Source organism: Mauremys mutica, chromosome 1 (assembly GCF_020497125.1).
Source record: "Mauremys mutica isolate MM-2020 ecotype Southern chromosome 1, ASM2049712v1, whole genome shotgun sequence".
In the NCBI taxonomy this organism is placed as follows: Eukaryota; Metazoa; Chordata; order Testudines; family Geoemydidae; genus Mauremys; species Mauremys mutica.
The window spans coordinates 212,629,388-212,648,671 of NC_059072.1; the positions used below are offsets into that span (position 1 = coordinate 212,629,388).

General features: G+C 45.6%; 1 protein-coding gene across 3 annotated transcripts in view; it reads right to left on the reverse strand.

The window, feature by feature from the left end:
- Positions 1-19,284, reverse strand: part of TSPAN7 (tetraspanin 7) — a 219,345-nt gene that overhangs the window by 10,136 nt on the left and 189,925 nt on the right. For all 3 annotated transcript variants that reach the window (XM_045026908.1, XM_045027737.1, XM_045028498.1), the window contains exons 4-6: positions 18,671-18,766; positions 13,636-13,791; positions 6,162-6,245 (exon numbers count right to left, since the gene is read on the reverse strand). In XM_045026908.1, the coding sequence (XP_044882843.1) occupies positions 6,162-6,245; positions 13,636-13,791; positions 18,671-18,766 (336 nt within the window). The remainder of the gene's footprint in view (positions 1-6,161; positions 6,246-13,635; positions 13,792-18,670; positions 18,767-19,284) is intronic.

Genomic DNA, 19,284 nt, shown 5'->3' on the forward strand with positions numbered 1-19,284 from the left:
CTGTAGTGTAGACTAGGCCTTAGCTCCCACTGTTTCCCATCTTCTCCAAAGTAATATGTTGTAGCTCTTATCTACTTCTTACTTATTACTTCTTTTTATACTCCCAGTTCTATGGTATTCAGCATTTTGAATAAGAACATTCAAACAACACATACATGTGTAAGTCCCAGGCTCTCATCTGAATTTGAATTTTATCCTATTTTATCTCCTTTTCTCCAGATGTTCTCCTGGCAGCGCCAAGCATTTGCCAGGGATAAACTTCTGGTCTGGCCAAGGATAATCTGAAAAAGTTTCCAAATTGTTGGGAAACACTGAAAAATCTAAATCCTTCATGATGAAGAACGTTCATTCTGGTGGTCAAAAATCATCTGAACATGTGCAATTCAGCGTGTGGTGTGTTCACATCTCTGCCATGGGGTTTCTAGTCTCATGTCTAAATCTATATAAAATCTGAGCCTAAGTGTAGCAACTTCCTAACCGTCTTGTTTACAAGGAATACACGATTGCTTGTCTTACATACTAGCTCACAGGAGTGTTGTAAGGATTAATGGTCATAAAGTGATTTGAAGATATAAAATGCTATAGCCTGTAAGAGTTTCCTGTTATTACAAAGTACAGAAATGGAACAATGATTTCACCTCTACTTGCAGGTTGGGTCTCTAGGTACTTTGTGCTGTTTCATCCTCATAATGTGTCCCTATTTAAGGCGATAAGCACAAACTCAGTCATGTGTTTGACTAGCCAGGGACTCAGCTGCTGGAGCTGATACTCCAGTTTTCTCCATGTGGAATGACACTTCACCTTTTAGCGCCTTGATTTCTCTCGCTGTGTTCTCAATCCTCAGTGTTCTGGGCACACAGCTCTCCATGCTGGTCTGGAAAGGACTGAGCTCACCAATCATTGTGGCATTAGTTCTTTTGATTTCACTGGCTTCATCTAAGAATGTCTATGAAGTTTTCATATTCTGGAGTGTTTCTGCCTAAAAAACCTGTTCCTCTTCCTGACCAGTGTCCATTCACAGCTGTTTCTACTCAGCCATTCTGTTCTTCTCAGACAGAGGAAGCTGTACACTCAAATCAGAATCAAGGTAATAGCTTTTACAGATCACCCCTTTAAAAGGGGTATTTGTATGAATGTACTTTTTATAGCATGTAGGAATATTTTTTCAATATTTTCAAATCCAACAGAAACTCTGCTTTGAGTCTGCCACATTGGCACTGGGCAAATTGACATTTCAAACATTTCTTATTCTCCTTAAAGTATCTTCAGCCAAGCTGAGGCCCAGCCTTCTTGTCTGTGGGTGCAACTTCTGTCCCAAACATGAGCTATGGGCATAGATCTGAAGAGTTATGCCTCCACCTGAATTGTGGCCCCAATCAGGTGCAACTACTCAACTTTATGCTAGAAATTAAATTGCAAGTGCTAAAATATATGCCCAAAGTGGATGCCGCACGGGACTAGAGGGAATCCAACCACAGACCCCTAAATGAATCGGTATTGTGCACTCTGAAGGATTGGTTTTCAGTACGTGGACTGTACGCTGTCCTGCAGTAAAGCTGGAACAATATGGCTCTAAAGCTCCACTACAATCCCCTCCTACTTAATGAGTAACTCCATGGTAATTCCAACCTGAAAAGGCTATCCCATGTCCTTTAAACCAACATCTGCACTGTAGTTTTCCACAGGCAAAAATCATTCCTCTTTAAGGCGACTTGGACAGTTTTATTTTATGTTGTCCGGTGTATGGGGATCATTTTCATGAAGAGCATCTGCTAAACACAAGTTATTCCAGCTGAAAATCAATGTCAGACTTCGATTCCAAAAACAATTTGCTTTTCTAAAAAGTATGATTTCAACCTCAACAAGCAAAGTCCGTGCTTCCCAATTGTGCAGATGTCATCGGTCCCGAAGCAGCTTTTCAGACACTAATTGTGGTTGAGAAATCATCCCAGTGCAATAAGACACGTCATGCCATTACATCAACTTTTTCCATTTCTGAGAACTGGTACATTCCCTGTACTGGTGAACACCTAACAAATTATGCAAGGGAAAGGCCAGCACAACATGCTCTACTGCAGAAGAGCAAAACAGTGCAACTTGCCTTTTACTTGATTAAAACTAGTCTGAACAGAAACAGTGAAACCTCACCTAAAGCTGCATCTCTGCCTGCTACGTTACTATTAGCCCTGCTTAATCTGAAATCAGTCAGAGGATTCCATTCTTACGTGGATCAAGCAAGACAGATTAATAAGTAAATGGTAACCAACTTTATTGTATTCTTCACATATTAGGCTACATTCAGCTGTCTGCTCCACAAGGGGTAGGGGCTAGCGAGGTAAGGAGTCACTTTGCACACACAAACAGGCCAGGTAGAATCTTTCTACAGTGCACAGGTGTGGGCTGGGAAGTATGCCTGCCTGAGTGTCATGCCCCCACCTCCTTCATGGCGTAGAGGCAACGGCGGGCTGGAAGTAAAGAATGTCTAGCCCCCCAGTTGGCAGGAGTGTACACTGCCATCAGCAACAAATACTTGCCAGCAGCACATCAGGGTGCATTTTGCACTTGCTCAGAGCAGCAGCAAAGTGCATTTCACATTGTGTTGCCTGCAGCCTGCCATGATAAATCCAGCCTGTGCCAGCATGATTCTCACTGCAGAGGATGCATTGGTCTGCATCTCTGTTCTTTTTTGCTGCACCGTCCAATTCCATCAAAGACAGAATTTACCCCATAAATTATGGATTACCTATAATAAATATCCAGACAGGTCAAAACTCTGACAAACAATCTTAGTTTGGCTTCTTTCTATATTGTCCTCCCAGCTGCAAACAATGTCTAGCCAAGTTAAAATGCTACACGTAAAAATACAGCACGTACTACAGATTCATTAAAGATGTGACTAGGCTAAAGCAGATTTGGTGATTTATACTTGGTCCAGAGCCTTACATACATTGTGTAAGGCTGAATAATCCAACATGTTACCTCCCGAGTCCTCAAACAAATTTGGATGGATTTTTTAAAGATATCTGCATTGAACACAATTCTGACTACCTAAAACAGATTCAGACAGAGTGCAGAGAGCACTTTATAATAGTGCCATCAAGGTTAGGAACAAGAACAAGTCGACTACTACCGGTTGTCAAGAAGTGGAATACAGTAGTAAAAAGCTAGTGTTATCACAGCTTCTGGCTACCAAAATTCTTTTGCAGGGTGTCTGTATGAAGGATGAGTCAATGCTTTGAGATGATTCAGGTACAACTGACCATCAGCTCAGAGTGCAGAACCAAAGCATGACGTTTCCTCACAACCAAGACTTAGGCAAGAAAATGTTAGTGTGGTTCTTTAGCAAAGACATCATGGTCTTCTGGTGACAAAGAACAGATGATAACATCCAAGGCAAAATAGTCAGCCAGAAGCCTTAATCCAACCAACACACTTCAGGCTACCTGAGGCTGGGTTTCTGTGGATAATGGATCTGCTAACAGCTCTCCTCAGTACTTGGAAGCAGTTATACTGAAGAATTTAGAGATAGGCTTGGTTCAGCAAAGCAGTGGAACTTGTTAATAGGGATTTGACTAAAATAAAATCATAGAAACATTGCCTCATACGACAATATTCTAAACTAGAATAATGCTCAAAATACTGAAGCTTACAACTGCACAGTAGAGAGAATTCTTTTTCTTGAACCAAAATGTGTAGCCATGCATAAGTCACTCCTAACTTCGTTCCCCCAGTTTTAACAAAGGCTGTTCACACCGTTTAACCTCTATAATGGACAGTCATACTCCCTGTTACAATTTGCCACAGAATGACAGGATGTGCAAGTCAAGCAAGAAAAGAGAAAGGAGCTGTACTGCAGTAAACTACAGTAAAAAGAGGAGAGTGTTCTTGGTGTTTTAGCAGATGAGAGCACTGTCTTCACCTGCAGCACACTGACTGAATTCATGTGTTTTAAGGTGGAGCAGAATAAACTCATCTGACACTTCCCATTTTCAAAGCACTGCACAAATATGGTGCCTCATGCCATCAGGTTTACACTTCTAAAAAGCCTGCTGCTGGATTTTTAACATTAAATGGCCAAAGCAAATGCCAGCTGTAATGACAACTTTCAAGTGTAGTGTTTACAGTCAACCTGTTCTGGGTCTAGAAGAGAGAAGGCAAATATTCACTCAGATGGAAGTAGTTTAATCCCACGAATGTGCACGCACCTCACTGACCTGTGTTGGAAATGGTTTGGCATTGGGCTTCTAAATGTGGTTTTCTTTCTCCTATTTCTGCACATTTTGAGGGGATTCTCACCATTCCAAGGCAAGTGACTACTACAGAAGGGTCAAGATTTTGTGGAAAATGCAGGTAGTATTCCTGGTTTTCACATGTGTAAGGACCATAAGCAGCTTTCATAATTTAGAACAGTCCCTAGGCTTCTTTTAACTAATCTTTGCTCCTTTTCAACCCAAATAGCTAGTCAGAGTTTGAGGCTCTGGGGAGGTTCCAGCTGAAAGTAGAAACTGACGGAGTCTGGTATTTTCTTTGATGCAATCTTGTTTATTTACAAGGAATGTACAAAATCCTGCTTCTCTGAGTGCAAAAGGAACTGAGAACAAAATGGGCAGTTTCTTAGCTTACAGCCCCCAACCCTCTAGTCAACATAAGACTCAAAAGCTCTCTAGCTTTTTCCAGTATCACACTGTACTTAGAGGATATTGCTTGGCTTTCTTGCCTTTCTCTCCCTCTTTGTTCTTTTGTCTTTCTGTGTGATCTCTACATGCAAATACCCGACCCAAAACAATACTCAGTCCATAGGCACCGACTCCGTGCCACGGGGAGCAGCCAAGCTCCCCTCATCCCCCCACACCACCTCCTCCTCCCTCCCCTGAGCGTGCCGCATCCCCGCTCCTCCGCTTACCTCTCAGCGTTTCCCATCCTGCCGCCGCCAAACAGCTGTTTGGCAGTGTTAGCACACTCCAGAGGGAGGGGAGGGGAGGGGAGGAGTGGGAATGTGGCGCACTCAGGGGAGGAGGCGGGGAAGAGGCTGGGCCGGGGCGGGGATTTGGGGAAGGAGTTGGAATATTGGCAGGGAGGGGGTGGAGTCAGGGCGGGGACTTTGGGGAAGGGATTGGAATGGGGGCAGGGAAGGGGTGGGGCCTTATGGAAGGAGTGGAGTGGGGACGGGGGATGGGGGGGGGGGTCGAGCACCCACAGGAAAGAGGGAAAGTTGACTAAGTCAAAAACTCCCAGGCAGGTTCACACGTACCTTTTCTTTTATGTGGGAGTTTATGCTTACAGTTAAGTTAACTGAAGGGTAAATTCCCACCTATCAATCTCACTGGGGTTTTAACTCAACCCAGAGTTTCACCCAACTCCCAACGATAAGTCAGAACGGTCGTTAGGCTTCTTTAACTGTTGTCAGGGCCAAGGCAGTTTGAAAGTCAGGGAGCCATAGCCAGCTTCCTAGTCTTCCCTGAACACTCCGCATGCCAAAACATATCGTGAAACAGTGTGGCTTTTAGACTGTGGTTCTGGCATCTTTCTCCTTACAGCGGTGCTGTTGCTTATAGCCAGGGAAACTGAACTCCTATGTTGATTTAAGGGGCCTCTCCTCACAAAAACCAAAGGGGTTTTTCTTTTAGAAAGGTTAGCAGAATGAACAGAGCTTTAACAATTAGTCTTCTCCCACCCTGAACTTTTTTCTTATTACAGTGAAGCTGAAATAAGCAAATAGTGCGGGTCACTGCATAAAAACCAAACCAAACCAAACAGTTTTTGAATGAGCCAGGCTAAATTTATGTTCTTATTTTAAAGATCTTTGAATTTTATAACAAGATCTTTAAAAAGGAAAGCCTGAAGAGTGAAAAGCCTATCCAACATATGGATCAGCTATTTGGCTTTTGAGTTGTTTATGCTCCATTTAAAACAATGCATTATTGGGTTAACCTCTGTTTGACCCAACAGAGGGACAAGTGATTTTCCTTGAGCTAGTCATTAGTTGAATCATAACTGCATATTCCCAAGGAGAAACTGCATTTAAGTTGAAAAAAGAAAATCAATGAACAGATGACCAAAGGACTAATGAGCATTCTGAGCTCTGTCCCTTATTATAATCCTTCCCTGAAGCCAGCGGAAGAGGAAAAGAGAAAAAAATCCACCTAGTTCACATTGTATACCTGTGAGAATGCAATTCCAAAAGCCACTCCAGCTATGATTCCCATATTTGTCTCCATAAAACTGGTCACCAGATCATAACAGCCCTGTAAAACAAAGACAAACATAATCAGTCTTTGAGCGTGTGTGCCCATTCCCCCATTTCATTTGGCTTCAGTCAGAAATTGGGTATTTTTATCATGACTTTCAACAACATTTTAACTTATTTTATTTAATAGCAATTCCTGTTAAGTGGTGAGTGTACCCAATAATCGTGAGGACAGAAGCAGTACATTTTAGAAACAAATTTGCTAGAACGGGAAAGAAGCCTAATGTGATGCTGTAATAAATAAGACACTGTTGTATTATTAAGGAAAATCTTTTTGGTATTTAAAAAAAAAGTTAAGGCCTCAACAGAGTCGATCTGAAAACAAAGAAGAATCTGACAAGATTCAGACAGTAAAAATGAATCATGCTAGCTGTGACAATTTGGGAATATGTCTGTACAATTTATGAATTGTGTGAGAGATTACGAACCCTTATGGGTACATCTATGTTGCAATAAAAGACCCATGGCATGGCCACAGTTGGGCTGTGTCAGCTGACTTGGACTCACAGGGCTTGGGTTGCAGGGCTAAAAATGGCAGTGTAGACATTTGGACTCCAGCCCTTGATTCAGCTCATGGCAGTTCTAGTGCCTGGCCAGGAGGGGTGCCCGCTGGCATCTGTAACACTAGCCTATTCAGGAACCTACTGCTGTTTAACATAAGCATGGCTCAGATGTGTAGGGAGGTGTCCTGCCTGGCAGTGTCCCTCTAAAGGCACCAGGCATGGTCTGGAATGGTTTATTACTTTTAACATATGACAGTACTGAAGGGGGGGTGGTTGGGGGGGCAGAGGGGGTTTGACTGTTTCCTTGAGGTTTTTTTGAGTGGAAAAGAACAAACAAGCCCCCTCCCCTTTCAAATACACATTCCTGGACTACAGTTGAGGAGATCCCGATCCCATCAGAGCCACTCTCCCCATACCTCAACACACAGCCCTTAGAACTGGGGGTAGGAGGCAGAGAATGTGTGTGCATAGGCTGTTCTTGGACATGCTTTTGAGATCTCTCTCTCTCTCTCTCTCTCTCAATACATATATTTTCTTAAATTATTTTTTCAAAAATGTGTTTGCAATTAGCGTTTCCAATTTCAGGTGTTTAAAGGAATCTAAGTCATTGACTGAAAACCACAAGCACAAACAGTCTGATTTTTTTCCCCGGATACAAACCTCACCAAGCCCCCCACACAAAACCACCCAGCTTTTCTCCCAAACGCAGCCAGAACTTATTCTCAGACTGAGGCCAATCGAAGGTGTATTTTAGTGTAGATGTTATATCTGTGTCAGTTCTATAGGAAGCTGAGAAAAGAGTGGAATTTTACTTGTCTCGCCTTTCTCAGTCTTGACTCCAGCACTGCCAGTGTGACACAGGCACTGACTCTGTGGGTGCTCTGTGGCTCAAGCACCCATGGGAAAAACAATAGGGAGTGCTCAGCACCCACCAGCCACAGTGGCTCTGGCCTGGGGTCTGGCTGCTGATCAGCTGCTGGGCAGCGGGCCCCTGGAGCTGGCCAAGGATCAGAGAAGCCTGTGGGAGGTGCTCGGGAGGGGCCTCGACAGCGGAGAGGAGCGAGCAGTGGGTGGGTGGGCCTCAGGGGAGGGGGCAGAGCAAGGGCAGGACCTCGGGGGAAGAGGCTGAGCAGGCCCGGGTTCTGGGCAGAGCAGGGGTAGAGCACCCACCGGGGGGAAAAAAAAAAGTCAGCACCTGTGCAGCATGATGAATCTATTCAGCATACAGATGCAAGTGCATACACAGGCTCCAATCCTGCAAACGCTTAAGCATGTTTTTAGAGGATATCAGGGCCTTCTACTGCACACTAGTGGTCAGAAGAAGAAAATGCCCTTTGTTAAATGTAGGCCATTCATGACCTAGATTACATGATTTCTTGAACCTCTTTTGTAATATTAAAAACATTTTTTTAAACCTCAGAGTAATGAAATGGTAGATAAAGTTAAGAGCAACTCATGTCCGGGGAAGCCATAAATCAGTTATGAGATGTTTCAACATACATATTAATCCCTAATTACATCTTGCAACATTATAACATTATTTCAAGCTTACTCATTTAACCTATCAAGCAACTATGGTTGTATGTCCTGCATATTATGAAATGAGGCTAGATATTTCAACCAGTTCTTTCATTCTGCCAAATGTGCCTTCATATTTTTCCAGCCTTTCCCAAAGGTTCTCAAATCTATTCTGTTCAATCGCTTGCACAAGATGCAACAGCTAACAGTTATGGTAATTTGAGAGAGACTTAAAGTCTTGCTTGTTAAAAAGATCATGCTAGTAAGATAACTTTACTCACTCACCTCATTTGTAAAATGTTTTTTCCAGGACGCCATAATTTACTGTTTCTGGCAATTTATCGTATGATTATGATTTAACTGCTCAGTCCTTGTTGTGCACACTCAGAACTGGTGCACCCTCAAGAGTGGTGCAGACATTACCAAACAAACCTGAAAAATTCTGTATATTGTAACCATGCAGCTATTTTTTTAATTTTGGGGGAGGGGGCAGGGGACCCTATTTAGCAACTACTGTATCACTTCATTTGTATCCCTATTTCTGTTCCTTTACCAACATTTTAGAGAAAAATAATGCTTAGCATTTGTTTGTAATGCACTTTGGTTAGCGAATCCTAATGACAGCTCAGAGTTAGATATTAACCTCATTTAATAGATGAGGAACCAGACACAGGGAGATTTAGGGCTAGATTCACTCGGCATCACCACACCTAACTTTTAGGTGCCTAGAAAAAAATCACTGGGATTCCAAAGCCAGGGTTAGGCATGCAGGTTCCCTATAAAATGAATGGGGAGAGATACGTGCCTCAGAATGGGTATCACAAAAGCCAGCATGCTAGGTGGGGAGCAGCCTAAATTAGCCAATGGGAGAGATGGGTCCCAAACCCCGCTCTTCTTAGGGAGTTTAGTGCTTAAATCCAGACTGCAGGGAGGCGCCTCCCTCTGTTTCGGATGCTCAGCTGGAAATCCTTTCTTGGCATCTGGTGCTCATGGCTTTTTCTCTTTTTTTTTTTTTTAAACAAGAAGCTGGGAGGGTGGAGACCTCCCTCATAACTTTTAGCCCAGTGGTTAGGGTAGTCACCTGAGATGTGGGAGACCCCTGGTTCAAGTCCCCCTTTCACCTCAGGAGAAGCAGGGATCTGCCGCCTCTCAGGTGAGTGTCCTGGCCACTGGGCTACAGAATATTCTGAAGTGAGACTCCCTCAGCTGTTCCACTGTGAATAAATCATGAAGAAGTCACTTGGGTCACAGAGAGAGAGAGAGAGAGCACAAGAAAGCAGAAGCATGAGAATGATTCTGTAGCCTGACAGAGCACCCACCTGGGAGGTGGGAAACCCAGGGTCCTGTCCCCCTGCTCCAATTAATTTTTTAATGATTTATTCATAATGGAACAGAAGACTGTGGAGATTGAGGGAGACCAACATCTAGGGAGCCTACATCCCAATGGCGAGGGCACTCACCTGACAAATGGCAGATCCCTGTTCAAATGCCGTCTTCCCCTCTGAGGTGGAGGTAGCACTTGAACTGGGGTCTCCCCTGTCTCAGGTAGATACTCAACTCCTGGGCTAACAGTTGTGAGGGAGGTTGTCCTCTCCCTTCCCCTGGCTGTTATGTGCACGTCAGCATACAGAGCCCAATCCGGCAAATGAGCTCTAAGCACGCTTAAGGGATCGGGCCCCGCAGGTGAATTAGGAGAGGAAGACGCATCTTCCTTTCATGAATCACTCTGTGACTTAAGTATCCAGATGTGGAGTGTTGGAGTAAAATAAGTGTTCGGATGGAGTAAAATAGGTGTCTAAAGACCTTTTCCTGGAAAAATTCAGGCACTGAGAGTGTTTAGGCACCTACACAGTTTTGAAACAGCTGGATGGGGGGGGGGGGCTTTGTGAATTCCAGCCAAGTCTGATTCTGGAATCTAGGGACCTAAAGCGACAGTTACATGCCTAGGTCCTTTTGTGACTCTAGCCCTAAACGACTTCCCAAAGTCACTTAGCTAATCAGTAGCAGAGTTGGGAAACACAGTCCAGGAGTTTCTGACTTCCAGTCGTGTGATCAGAGCACTAGAACAAGCCTCCATTGGTAATTCATTAGTACTCTGTGTGAACTTTTAGTACCTTACTTTACTTTATTGTTTTTGAAGCCTGTTCCTATTACTGGTTTTTGGAGACTAGGAAAAGACAGCATTTCAAATGTATTTAATCCATAAATGAGAGAGAGACAGAGAGACAGAGAGACAGACAGACCGACCGACCTCTGCAACAAAGGGACCTGTATGTCCCCAATCCTGCAAAAAAATACACACAGGCAGGTATCATAAATAAGGTTAAGATTTTATCACGGTTATTTTTAGTAAATGTCATGGACAGGTCATGAGCAATAACCAAAAATTCATGGAAACCTGCGACCTGTCTGTGACTTTACTAAAAATAATGGGGGGAGGGGAGAAAGGAGGCTGATAGGAGGGATGAGAATCCAAGCCCCACTGTGGCTTGGAGCTCCGGGCCCCCCGCCAGCTGACATCTCCAGCCCCACAGCCCCAGGGCTGAAGCTGCAATGGAAAATGTCACAGAGGTCTCTGGAAGTCACAGGATTTCTGACTTCGATGACAAAAATCTTATCCTTAATCACAAACCCCCTTCTTGGCTGAGAACAGGATGAGAGTCTGTTCAGAGACCATCAAGGCTGCTCCTTCCCTGTAAGCTACAGTACTAGACCAGTCACAACTCCTTTTGCTTTGCTTTTTGTTCCTGCTCCCCTACCACCTCTCAGAAATAGCCCACCTTGTTCAAGTTTCTTTGAGCAACTCAGAGATCTGGGACAGCTCCCAAGCAGAGAGACCTTTAAGTCTTTGATTTAAATGGCAACTGAAACAGAGTTCTCAGATGTGGGCAAGACCTTCAAACTATCCATGGACAATTCTGTCAAAATAATCAAATCAACTACTTCAGAAACAGAGACTCTATGGATAATGGCTGGTAGAAAATAATAAAATTAAAGATAAAACAAAGATTGGCCCTCTGTGAAGTGAGAGTGAATGCTGGTCAGTCTGCAGTACAAATCAGAACATTAGAACAAGATAACTGCACCCCAGTTTAAACATGGGAAGGATCAGCTGGAAGGCATTGATTTTAAACTACTGTGCATTTCCCTTCCGGTTATCATTTGAAATAATATTTCAGTTTTGTCCACGGCAAAAAGGCAGATCAACTCAAGGTCAGATTGTGATGAGGGGGAGGGTGCCAAGAGCCTCTATCTATCCATCCAGCCAAGTATTTGTAGGCGTATATGTGTAAAAGCTATAACCTTTCCTGCACCTTCTCCCACAGCGACAGTATGGCTCAGAAGCATCAGGTCTACTCCTCATCAGAACTCCATGGGTACCTGTGAGTGGACCAGTGAGGCCAAGGCCACAGTTTTGTCCGTTTTCTAGTAACCACACAACAAGGAGAGTGCACTCTGAAGCCTGGGAGATGGAGGAAGAGGTGGGGGATGGCAGAGCTCCTGACTCCCAAGTGTGCTCCCCAGGAGGAATTTGGGCCAACTCAGAACAGGTTTACACTACAAACGCTGCACAGTAGCACTCTCCAGTCAGCTTAGTTACCCCACCTCTGCAAGTGGCGGTAGCTATGTTGGCAGGAGAAGCTCTCCCATTGACACAGCACTGTCTACATAGGGGGCGGGAGGCGGGTTAGATTGGTATAACTACATCACTCAGGGGTGTGGAGTTTTCATGCCCCTGAGCGATGTACACCTCTACCCCAATATAACGCAACCCAATATATCACGAATTCAGATATAATGCGGTAAAGCAGCGCTCTGGGGGGGCGGGGCTGCGTGCTCCAGCGGATCAAAGCAAGTTCAATATAACGCGGTTTCACCTATAATGCAGTCAGATTTTTTGGCTCCTGAGGCCAGCGTTATATCGGGGTAGAGGTGTAGTTATAGACCTGGCCTCAGTCAGAATTCCTCCTGGTGCAACTCAGCCCCACTGCAGCTTCCCCTCCTCCCTCCTTAGAAAAGGCAGAATCTGGCACTAATTAACAAGTGTAAATTAACGTCTTTGCAAATCTTTCAAACTCACCCAACACAGCTACATTACATTGATGACAATTATTTCAAGTTTCACAATAGACTGACATCATCCCTGTTCCAAATCCATTAGCACTGATTGGCTCACAGTAGGCTACTGTGACTGAAGGATAGGTTAGTGGAAGCTAATCCAGTATTATCATCTTCTTGGTATGGACTGGAAAAACACTCTATTTGACTGCTTTACAAGGTAGAGTTGTAAATGTGACCTCAGTCCCCATCTCCAAGTCCCTGATGGACAGGCAGCTGAGTTACAGTACCAGCTGAAAAGGATTAAAATAGAACACAACCAACCATTTCTGCATTTTTCAGTTATACACCAATACTTTCTTGTGTTAACAGTTACACTAGAAATAGACGAGAAATGACAAGAGAAATAAATCACTAAATGCCCTGGGGCGAATTAATCTCTGCTGTAACCACTGAAGTCAATGGTGTTATATCAAGGTTTAATTTGGCATCAGGATTATTCCCTTTATGAACAATTTGTTACCTCTCTTGAAAATCTTATGCAAAAAGTCAACAGCAAAGAAGTTCTGTGCCAGCAATGAATGTCTCCTTGCACAACACAGTATTAGGGGTATATTTTCTATATGTTGCATTGTTTCCCCTTTTCCCCGCTTTTCTTCACATTTTCTGCATTTTTATTCTATTATTAATTTATTTGTTTTGCTGTCTCTCTTGATACTATTTTCCCAATCGTCTTTTTGAAGGTGAGGAGGGGGGGGGGTCAATGTTAGCTCTGTTCTGCCTGCAGCACTATGAATCCAATGAGATTAGAAGGGGCACAGCAAACATATCTCACTACCCCACAACGCTTCATGTCAATCACTCCTATTTTCTCTGTTTGGGCTAACTGTTAGCCTCCAACGCCTGAAATTTCTGACAGAAGACAAGTTGGGGGGGGGGAGAGTCAGTGAGAATGAGAATTGCGGATTGACATAAGTATCGAGGTCAGCTGCATCACTTCTGTGTATTTAAACAGTCTTGCCAGCTTTGCCTCTGTGCAAGACGCTGTACCTGACCAAATGTGATGGGAATGGGAAGTGAGTTCCCATCTCACTGGTCGGGTTTCTGTGTCTGCTTATTTCAGAAATGTCAATGTAAGTGTTTGGTGGCAAGCAGTGGGCAACCTTATCCACTTCTCCATCCCCAGTTTCCACACTCTTCCTATCGCTAGGCAGAAAGTACACTTCAATGACACCATATGTAGTAATGTGCAAACTAATTCATCGGATGATTGCATCTCAGTTGCCTTTGGCACACAGTGGCCTGTACCTTCTGGTTTATTTTAGTGGCAGCAACAGTCATATTGCGCAGATCCTGGGGATTGCAGTCACTGGTGTTCATGCAGCAGCTTGGGGGAATACCGTGTTCAAAGAAGTAAGGGCTAGTGCTCCAGTTGGTGTAGTTCTGAATGCCACAGCATCTCAGCTACAAAGAAAGAGTAGATAATAAAAGAAGCCAGTGTTAAAAGAAGCATAGGAATAGTTTCAGATCTTACCTTTCAGAGTGAGGTCAGACCAAGGCTACTCACTGAGATTTATTTTCCAAATAAGCCTGGGGCTGATACTGCTCACACGGAAGTCAGTAGCTTAATTCTCACTTGCTTCAGTGGGAGCCGGATGGGGCTCTCTGCTTATACTGAAGAATGGAGTAGCTGACCTACCGCCAAAAATAGGTAAGTTACCGTCAGCCAGCACTACTACACTGGAGGATGGGAAGAAGGCCAACGATGTACCTATCTTTTAAAAAAGGTGCTAAGCACGATCCTGGGAAATCTAAATTGAAAAGCCTTCCCTTGGTAACAGGAAAAACATCTGAGAAAAATGAGAGTTATAAAACACGTAGCGGGACCACAAATAGAGACAAAGCAGTACAGGTTTAAGAGGATGAATCAAGCCTCTCTAACTCATAAGACTTCTTTAAAAGAGTTAACAAAATAGCAAATAAAAGCAGAACTGGTGGGTTTAGACTTTCAAAATGCTTTTGGAAGGGTGGGAGGTGTGTCCTATTCTAGATTAAAAACTGGTAAAGCCTGTCAAAGATGAGGAGTAAATGGCAAATTCTCAGCATGGCAAGAAACTATAAGTGGAGTGCCCTGCGGATCAGTGCTAGGACCAGTGCTACCGACGGAATGAACATTTTGCCATGATGGAAAAACTGACTGATGACACAAAAGTATTTAGGTTAGTCAATAATAGGTAGGACTGGAAGTAACATTTAAACAGTATAACTCTGCATTCTGGTCACTTGATATGGCTGCATTTGGGTGGTATCCAGTATTGGTTTCAATTGTTTATCTCGCCCTGTTTGATGTTTCCTCATGCAGAGCACTCTGGCTGGAAGGCTGTGGCAGCCTCACACTTGACTGCCACAGAACTTTTTGTGGCCCATGTAGTACATCCTCCTGTATTGTGACAGAATGGATTTCATTATTCCTGGGTGTCTAGTCTAGCCCCAAATATCTCAAGTGAGGGGGAAAAGCACCATCCTTTTGGTAATCTTGTTCCACTGCCAAATTCTTCTTATACAGTAAGTATCTTCTTATACTTCTTATACTTTAAGTATCAGAGCGGTAGCTGTGTTAGTCTGGATCTGTAAAAGCAGCAAAAAGTCCTGTGGCACCTTATAGACTAACAGACGTTTTGGAGCATGAGCTTTCGTGGGTGAATACCCACTTCGTCAGACACATGCATCCGAGGAAGTGGGTATTCACCCACGAAAGCTCATGCTCCAATACATCTGTTAGTCTATAAGGTGCCACAGGACTCTTCACTACTTCCTCACTTTAAGTCATCCTGGTTAACGTTGTTTCGTTGTTACGTTGCTGATCAATTAGGGAACATGCTCATTTAAAGTTGTGCAATGCTCCACTCTTACGTTGTTTGGCTGCCTGCTTTCTCCACAGCTGGCAGCCTCCTTACACCCCTCCCTCCCCACTAGGGTGACCAGACGTCCCGATTTTATCGGGACTGTCCCGATATTTGCTTGTTTGTCCCGCGTCCCGACCAATGTTAGGTCGGGACACTGGACAAACAAGCAAAGGCTCCGGAGCCCGAAGGGCTCGCGCCCTCCCCTGCCCCGACTCCGCCCCTTCCTTCCCCCATTGGATCCTTCCCCAAATCCTCGCCCCCATCCCCGCCCCCTCACTGCCCCATTGTCTCCCTCCCCAAATCCCCGCCTCTTTCCAAGCATGCCATGCCCAGGAGACTCAGGGGAGTGCGGGGCCGGGGTGAGTGTGAGTCTGGCCTGGCCCCGAGCAGGCAGGACTCGGGCGCGGTACCTGGAGGGAGAGTAGGGGGGCGGCCCGTGGGGCTAGGTGGCGGCTGTTCTCCCCACCTGGGCAGGGGACTCGGGAGCAGCCGCTGCTGCAGCTCCCACTGCTGCGGGGGGAGGAAGTGGCCAAGCACGTGGCGCTCGGCGGCTGCGGCTTTGGTGCCCGGGCCCGAACCCCCCGAGCCCGGGCCTGCTGCGGGGCAGCGCGCACACTGCGCTCAGCCCCTGGCCAGTCGCGTCTGGGCTGGCTGCCCAGCTGGTGCAATCCCGTGGCAGAGGCATCGGCAGCCAAGTCCCATTCGTTCCCCTGCAGGACCCAAGCGGGATGCGGGGGGCTGGGGCCTGCTGCCCCCACTCCGAGGCCGCCCGCAGGATTGCACCAGCTGGGCAGCCAGCCCAGACGCGACTGGCCAGGGGCTGGGTATGCGCAGCGTGCGCGCTGGGTCCCCGCAGCAGGCCCGGGCTCGGGGGGTTCGTGGGCGCCAGAGCCGCAGCTGCCGAGCTTGGCCAGTGGCCGCTTCCTCCCCCCGCGGCAGTGGGAGCTGCAGCAGCGGCTGCTCCCGAGTCCTGCTGCCCAGGTGGGGAGAACAGCCGCTGCCTGGCCCCGCAGGCCACCCCCTACTCTCCCTCCAGATACCGCGCCTGAGCCTGCCTGCTCGGGGCCAGGCTGGACTCACACTCACCCCGGCCCCGTGCTCCCCTGAGTCTCCCGGGCCTCCCTCCAGCGCTTGCGGAGGGAGGAGGAATCGGGGATGGGGGATTTTTTTTTTTTGCTCTGCCGCCATTTTTCCCCCCTCTGCCCCCGCCCCACCCCCCCCGCGTCCCGATATTTGACCTGGGTGATCTGGTCACCCTACTCCCCACAGTGCCTCCCACCCGCCAGTAGACCCCACAGATCAGTGCCTTCCCCCTCCTCCCCCGCTTCCTGCCCGCGGCAATCAGCTGGCTTGCGGTGTTTTGGGGGCAGGAGGGGGGAAGGAGCGAGGACTCGGTGCGCAGGCTCCCCCTCGCTCTCCTGCCTCCCCAACACTGCAAACCAGCTGATTGCTCTGGGCAGGAGGCAGGGGGGGAGGGAGCCTGAATGCTGAGTCTTTGCTCCTCCCCACTCCCTCCGCCCCCTGAACACCGCAAGCCAGCAGATTGCCCCAGGCAGGAGGGAGGGGGGAGGAGTGAGGACTCTGTGTGGGAAGTAAAGTGGGGGGGAGAAGAGGCAGGTCAAGGATGGGGGCTTGGAGGAAAGGGGAAGTGGGCGGGCTGAGGGTTGAGCCTCCCCCCGTCCCTGGTGCTTGCAGAGTAGGGGAAGCTGCCGCTGCTGCGCAACGTGCTTCTCCTAGCCTACTGCACCTTCAGTCTCCTTGTCTCCAGTGCCAGTGGGCTGTGCCTGTGTGGGGTACAGCGGGGGCACCTCCCAACTACGGTACTGTACTGTATGTACAGTATGTTTGTAAACACACAGCACGTGCACACTACTCCCCCCCAGCGTTGTATGAAATTGCTTGTTTAAAATGTATATAATGCCTTTTGTCTGGCAAAAACATTTTTCCCTGGAACCTAACCCCCCCCATTTACATTAATTCTTATGGGGAAATTGGATTCACTTAACATTGTTTCACTTAAAGTTGCATTTTTCAGGAACATAACTACAACGTTAAGCGAGGAGTTACTGTAATTAAAGCCCCACTTCCATTTTTTAAACCTGCTGCATCTTTCCTCCACTACTGTTTATTCAGTCTTTGTTACGGAAGGACAATAACCTGTTTGAAAACATCTCATGGAGCAACTGTAGGCAGTCACGTGTGTCCTTCACCCATCTTTTCTCCCAGTGGAACATGCCCAGTTCTCTTAACCTTTCTTGATAGGTTTCATCTTCCAGGCCTTTCATTGTCTTTGCAAAGAGAACTGCTATCGGTTATCAACTAAACAGGATGCTAGATTACCAAATCCTGACTAATCATGTGCAAATTTGTAAAGCTTTATAATGCGACTGGCAGAGCCCCTTTAGAATAAGAACTGCTCACACTCTGTGATCCCAACTAAACACCAAACAACTAAAGACTAGCACAGGGGTCGGCAACCTTTCAGAAGTGCTGTGCCAAGTCTTCATTTACGGTATTCACTCTAATTTAAGGTTTCGCATGCCAGTAATAGATGTTAATGTTTTTAGAAGGTCTCTTTCCATAAGTCTATAATATATAAGTAAACTATTGTTGTTTGTAAAGTAAATACCATTTTAAAAATGTTTAAGAAGCTCCATTTAAAATTAAATTAAAATGCAGAGCCCCCCGGACCGGTGGCCAGGACCTGGGCAGTGTGAGTGCCACTGAAAATTAGCTCGTGTGCCACCTTTGGCACACGTACCATAGATTGCCTACTCCTGGACTAGCACAAGGGCTTGTCTGCATTATAAAACTTGCATTGGTTTAACTAAATAAATGTAAAATGAAGTTTCCACATTAAACTAGATCATCTTAAGTGCGATTTAGACTAACTAGACTGATTTTAAATTGACTATGTCACAAGGCTATACGTTTTCTAATACTGACCAAGCCCAAGCTTAGGGGTGAACTGGTTTTAAAAAGTAGCAGTTGTCAGGAGATATATAGTGTGTGAAATACTGTCTTCTGGTGGTGGTTCTTTTGTCCAGGATATTGACTGTACGGTGTCCCAAACAAGCACAGAGCACCATTGGATAGACTGGCTATTCTGTGGCTAATAAATACCAAAGATGTGATCCAGGCACCAGTGAGGTCACCGGCAAAACTCCCACCTGCTTGGAGCCAGCATTTCACCCCAGGTATTCAGAATCCTGTCTCTCCATTCTAGGTATTGAATCCTGGAACCAACATCTTGAAGGTCTAATCAGTAGCAGCTGTGGGTGTGGAAGGAATGCAGGCTGAAACCCCATCTAATCAGTTTAGCCCCTAAAAGATAACTTACTAACACAGCTGTTTGAGCCATTGGCAATTCATGTTTTGTGATCAAACAAGAATAGATTCTGTTTACATCTTTTTACAAATAGCTATTTTAAACTTACACTCTGTTGTACGTCATCCACCGCGAGGCTTCGCTCATCATTGCCATTGTAATTCTGGATAGCTTCAGTGTATGTCCTAAGAAAAGTGTCCTTGATCTAAGAGGAAAAAGCCAGAGAATGTGATATTTGATAAGTGATTAGCATCTGGAATGGGCATTTTAATACACAAGCTTTCAGTCTGAGTCTTTCCAAGAAATGTACCTATTTCCAGCCTTAGCAGGATAGCCAAATCAGAGCGAGTATGTGTTCCTTTTGCCACTCTTTCTGGAGTGTATATTCAGAGTCTAAAAAGCTCTCCTTTAACATTCACAAGTCCTTCTGATGGCATTTTAAGATTGCCACTTGCAACCACAGACTCTTTAAATAGATCACCAATTGCTATATTTTTGAAAACAGCAGGGATGGATTGGGAACTGCCCTGTGACAATTTATGAATACTATATGTTAGTCTGGTTCTTGGGGTGTTTACTATTTGAATATATTAGATTAGCTCAGTCAGAAGGCTGACTTGAAAAACAAGCAGGAAGGAAAAGCACAACTCAAGACAGCCACCTCTCATGAAACACTTGAATTGTTAAGGGACAATGCCCTGGTCTACACACAGCCCCTGGTTC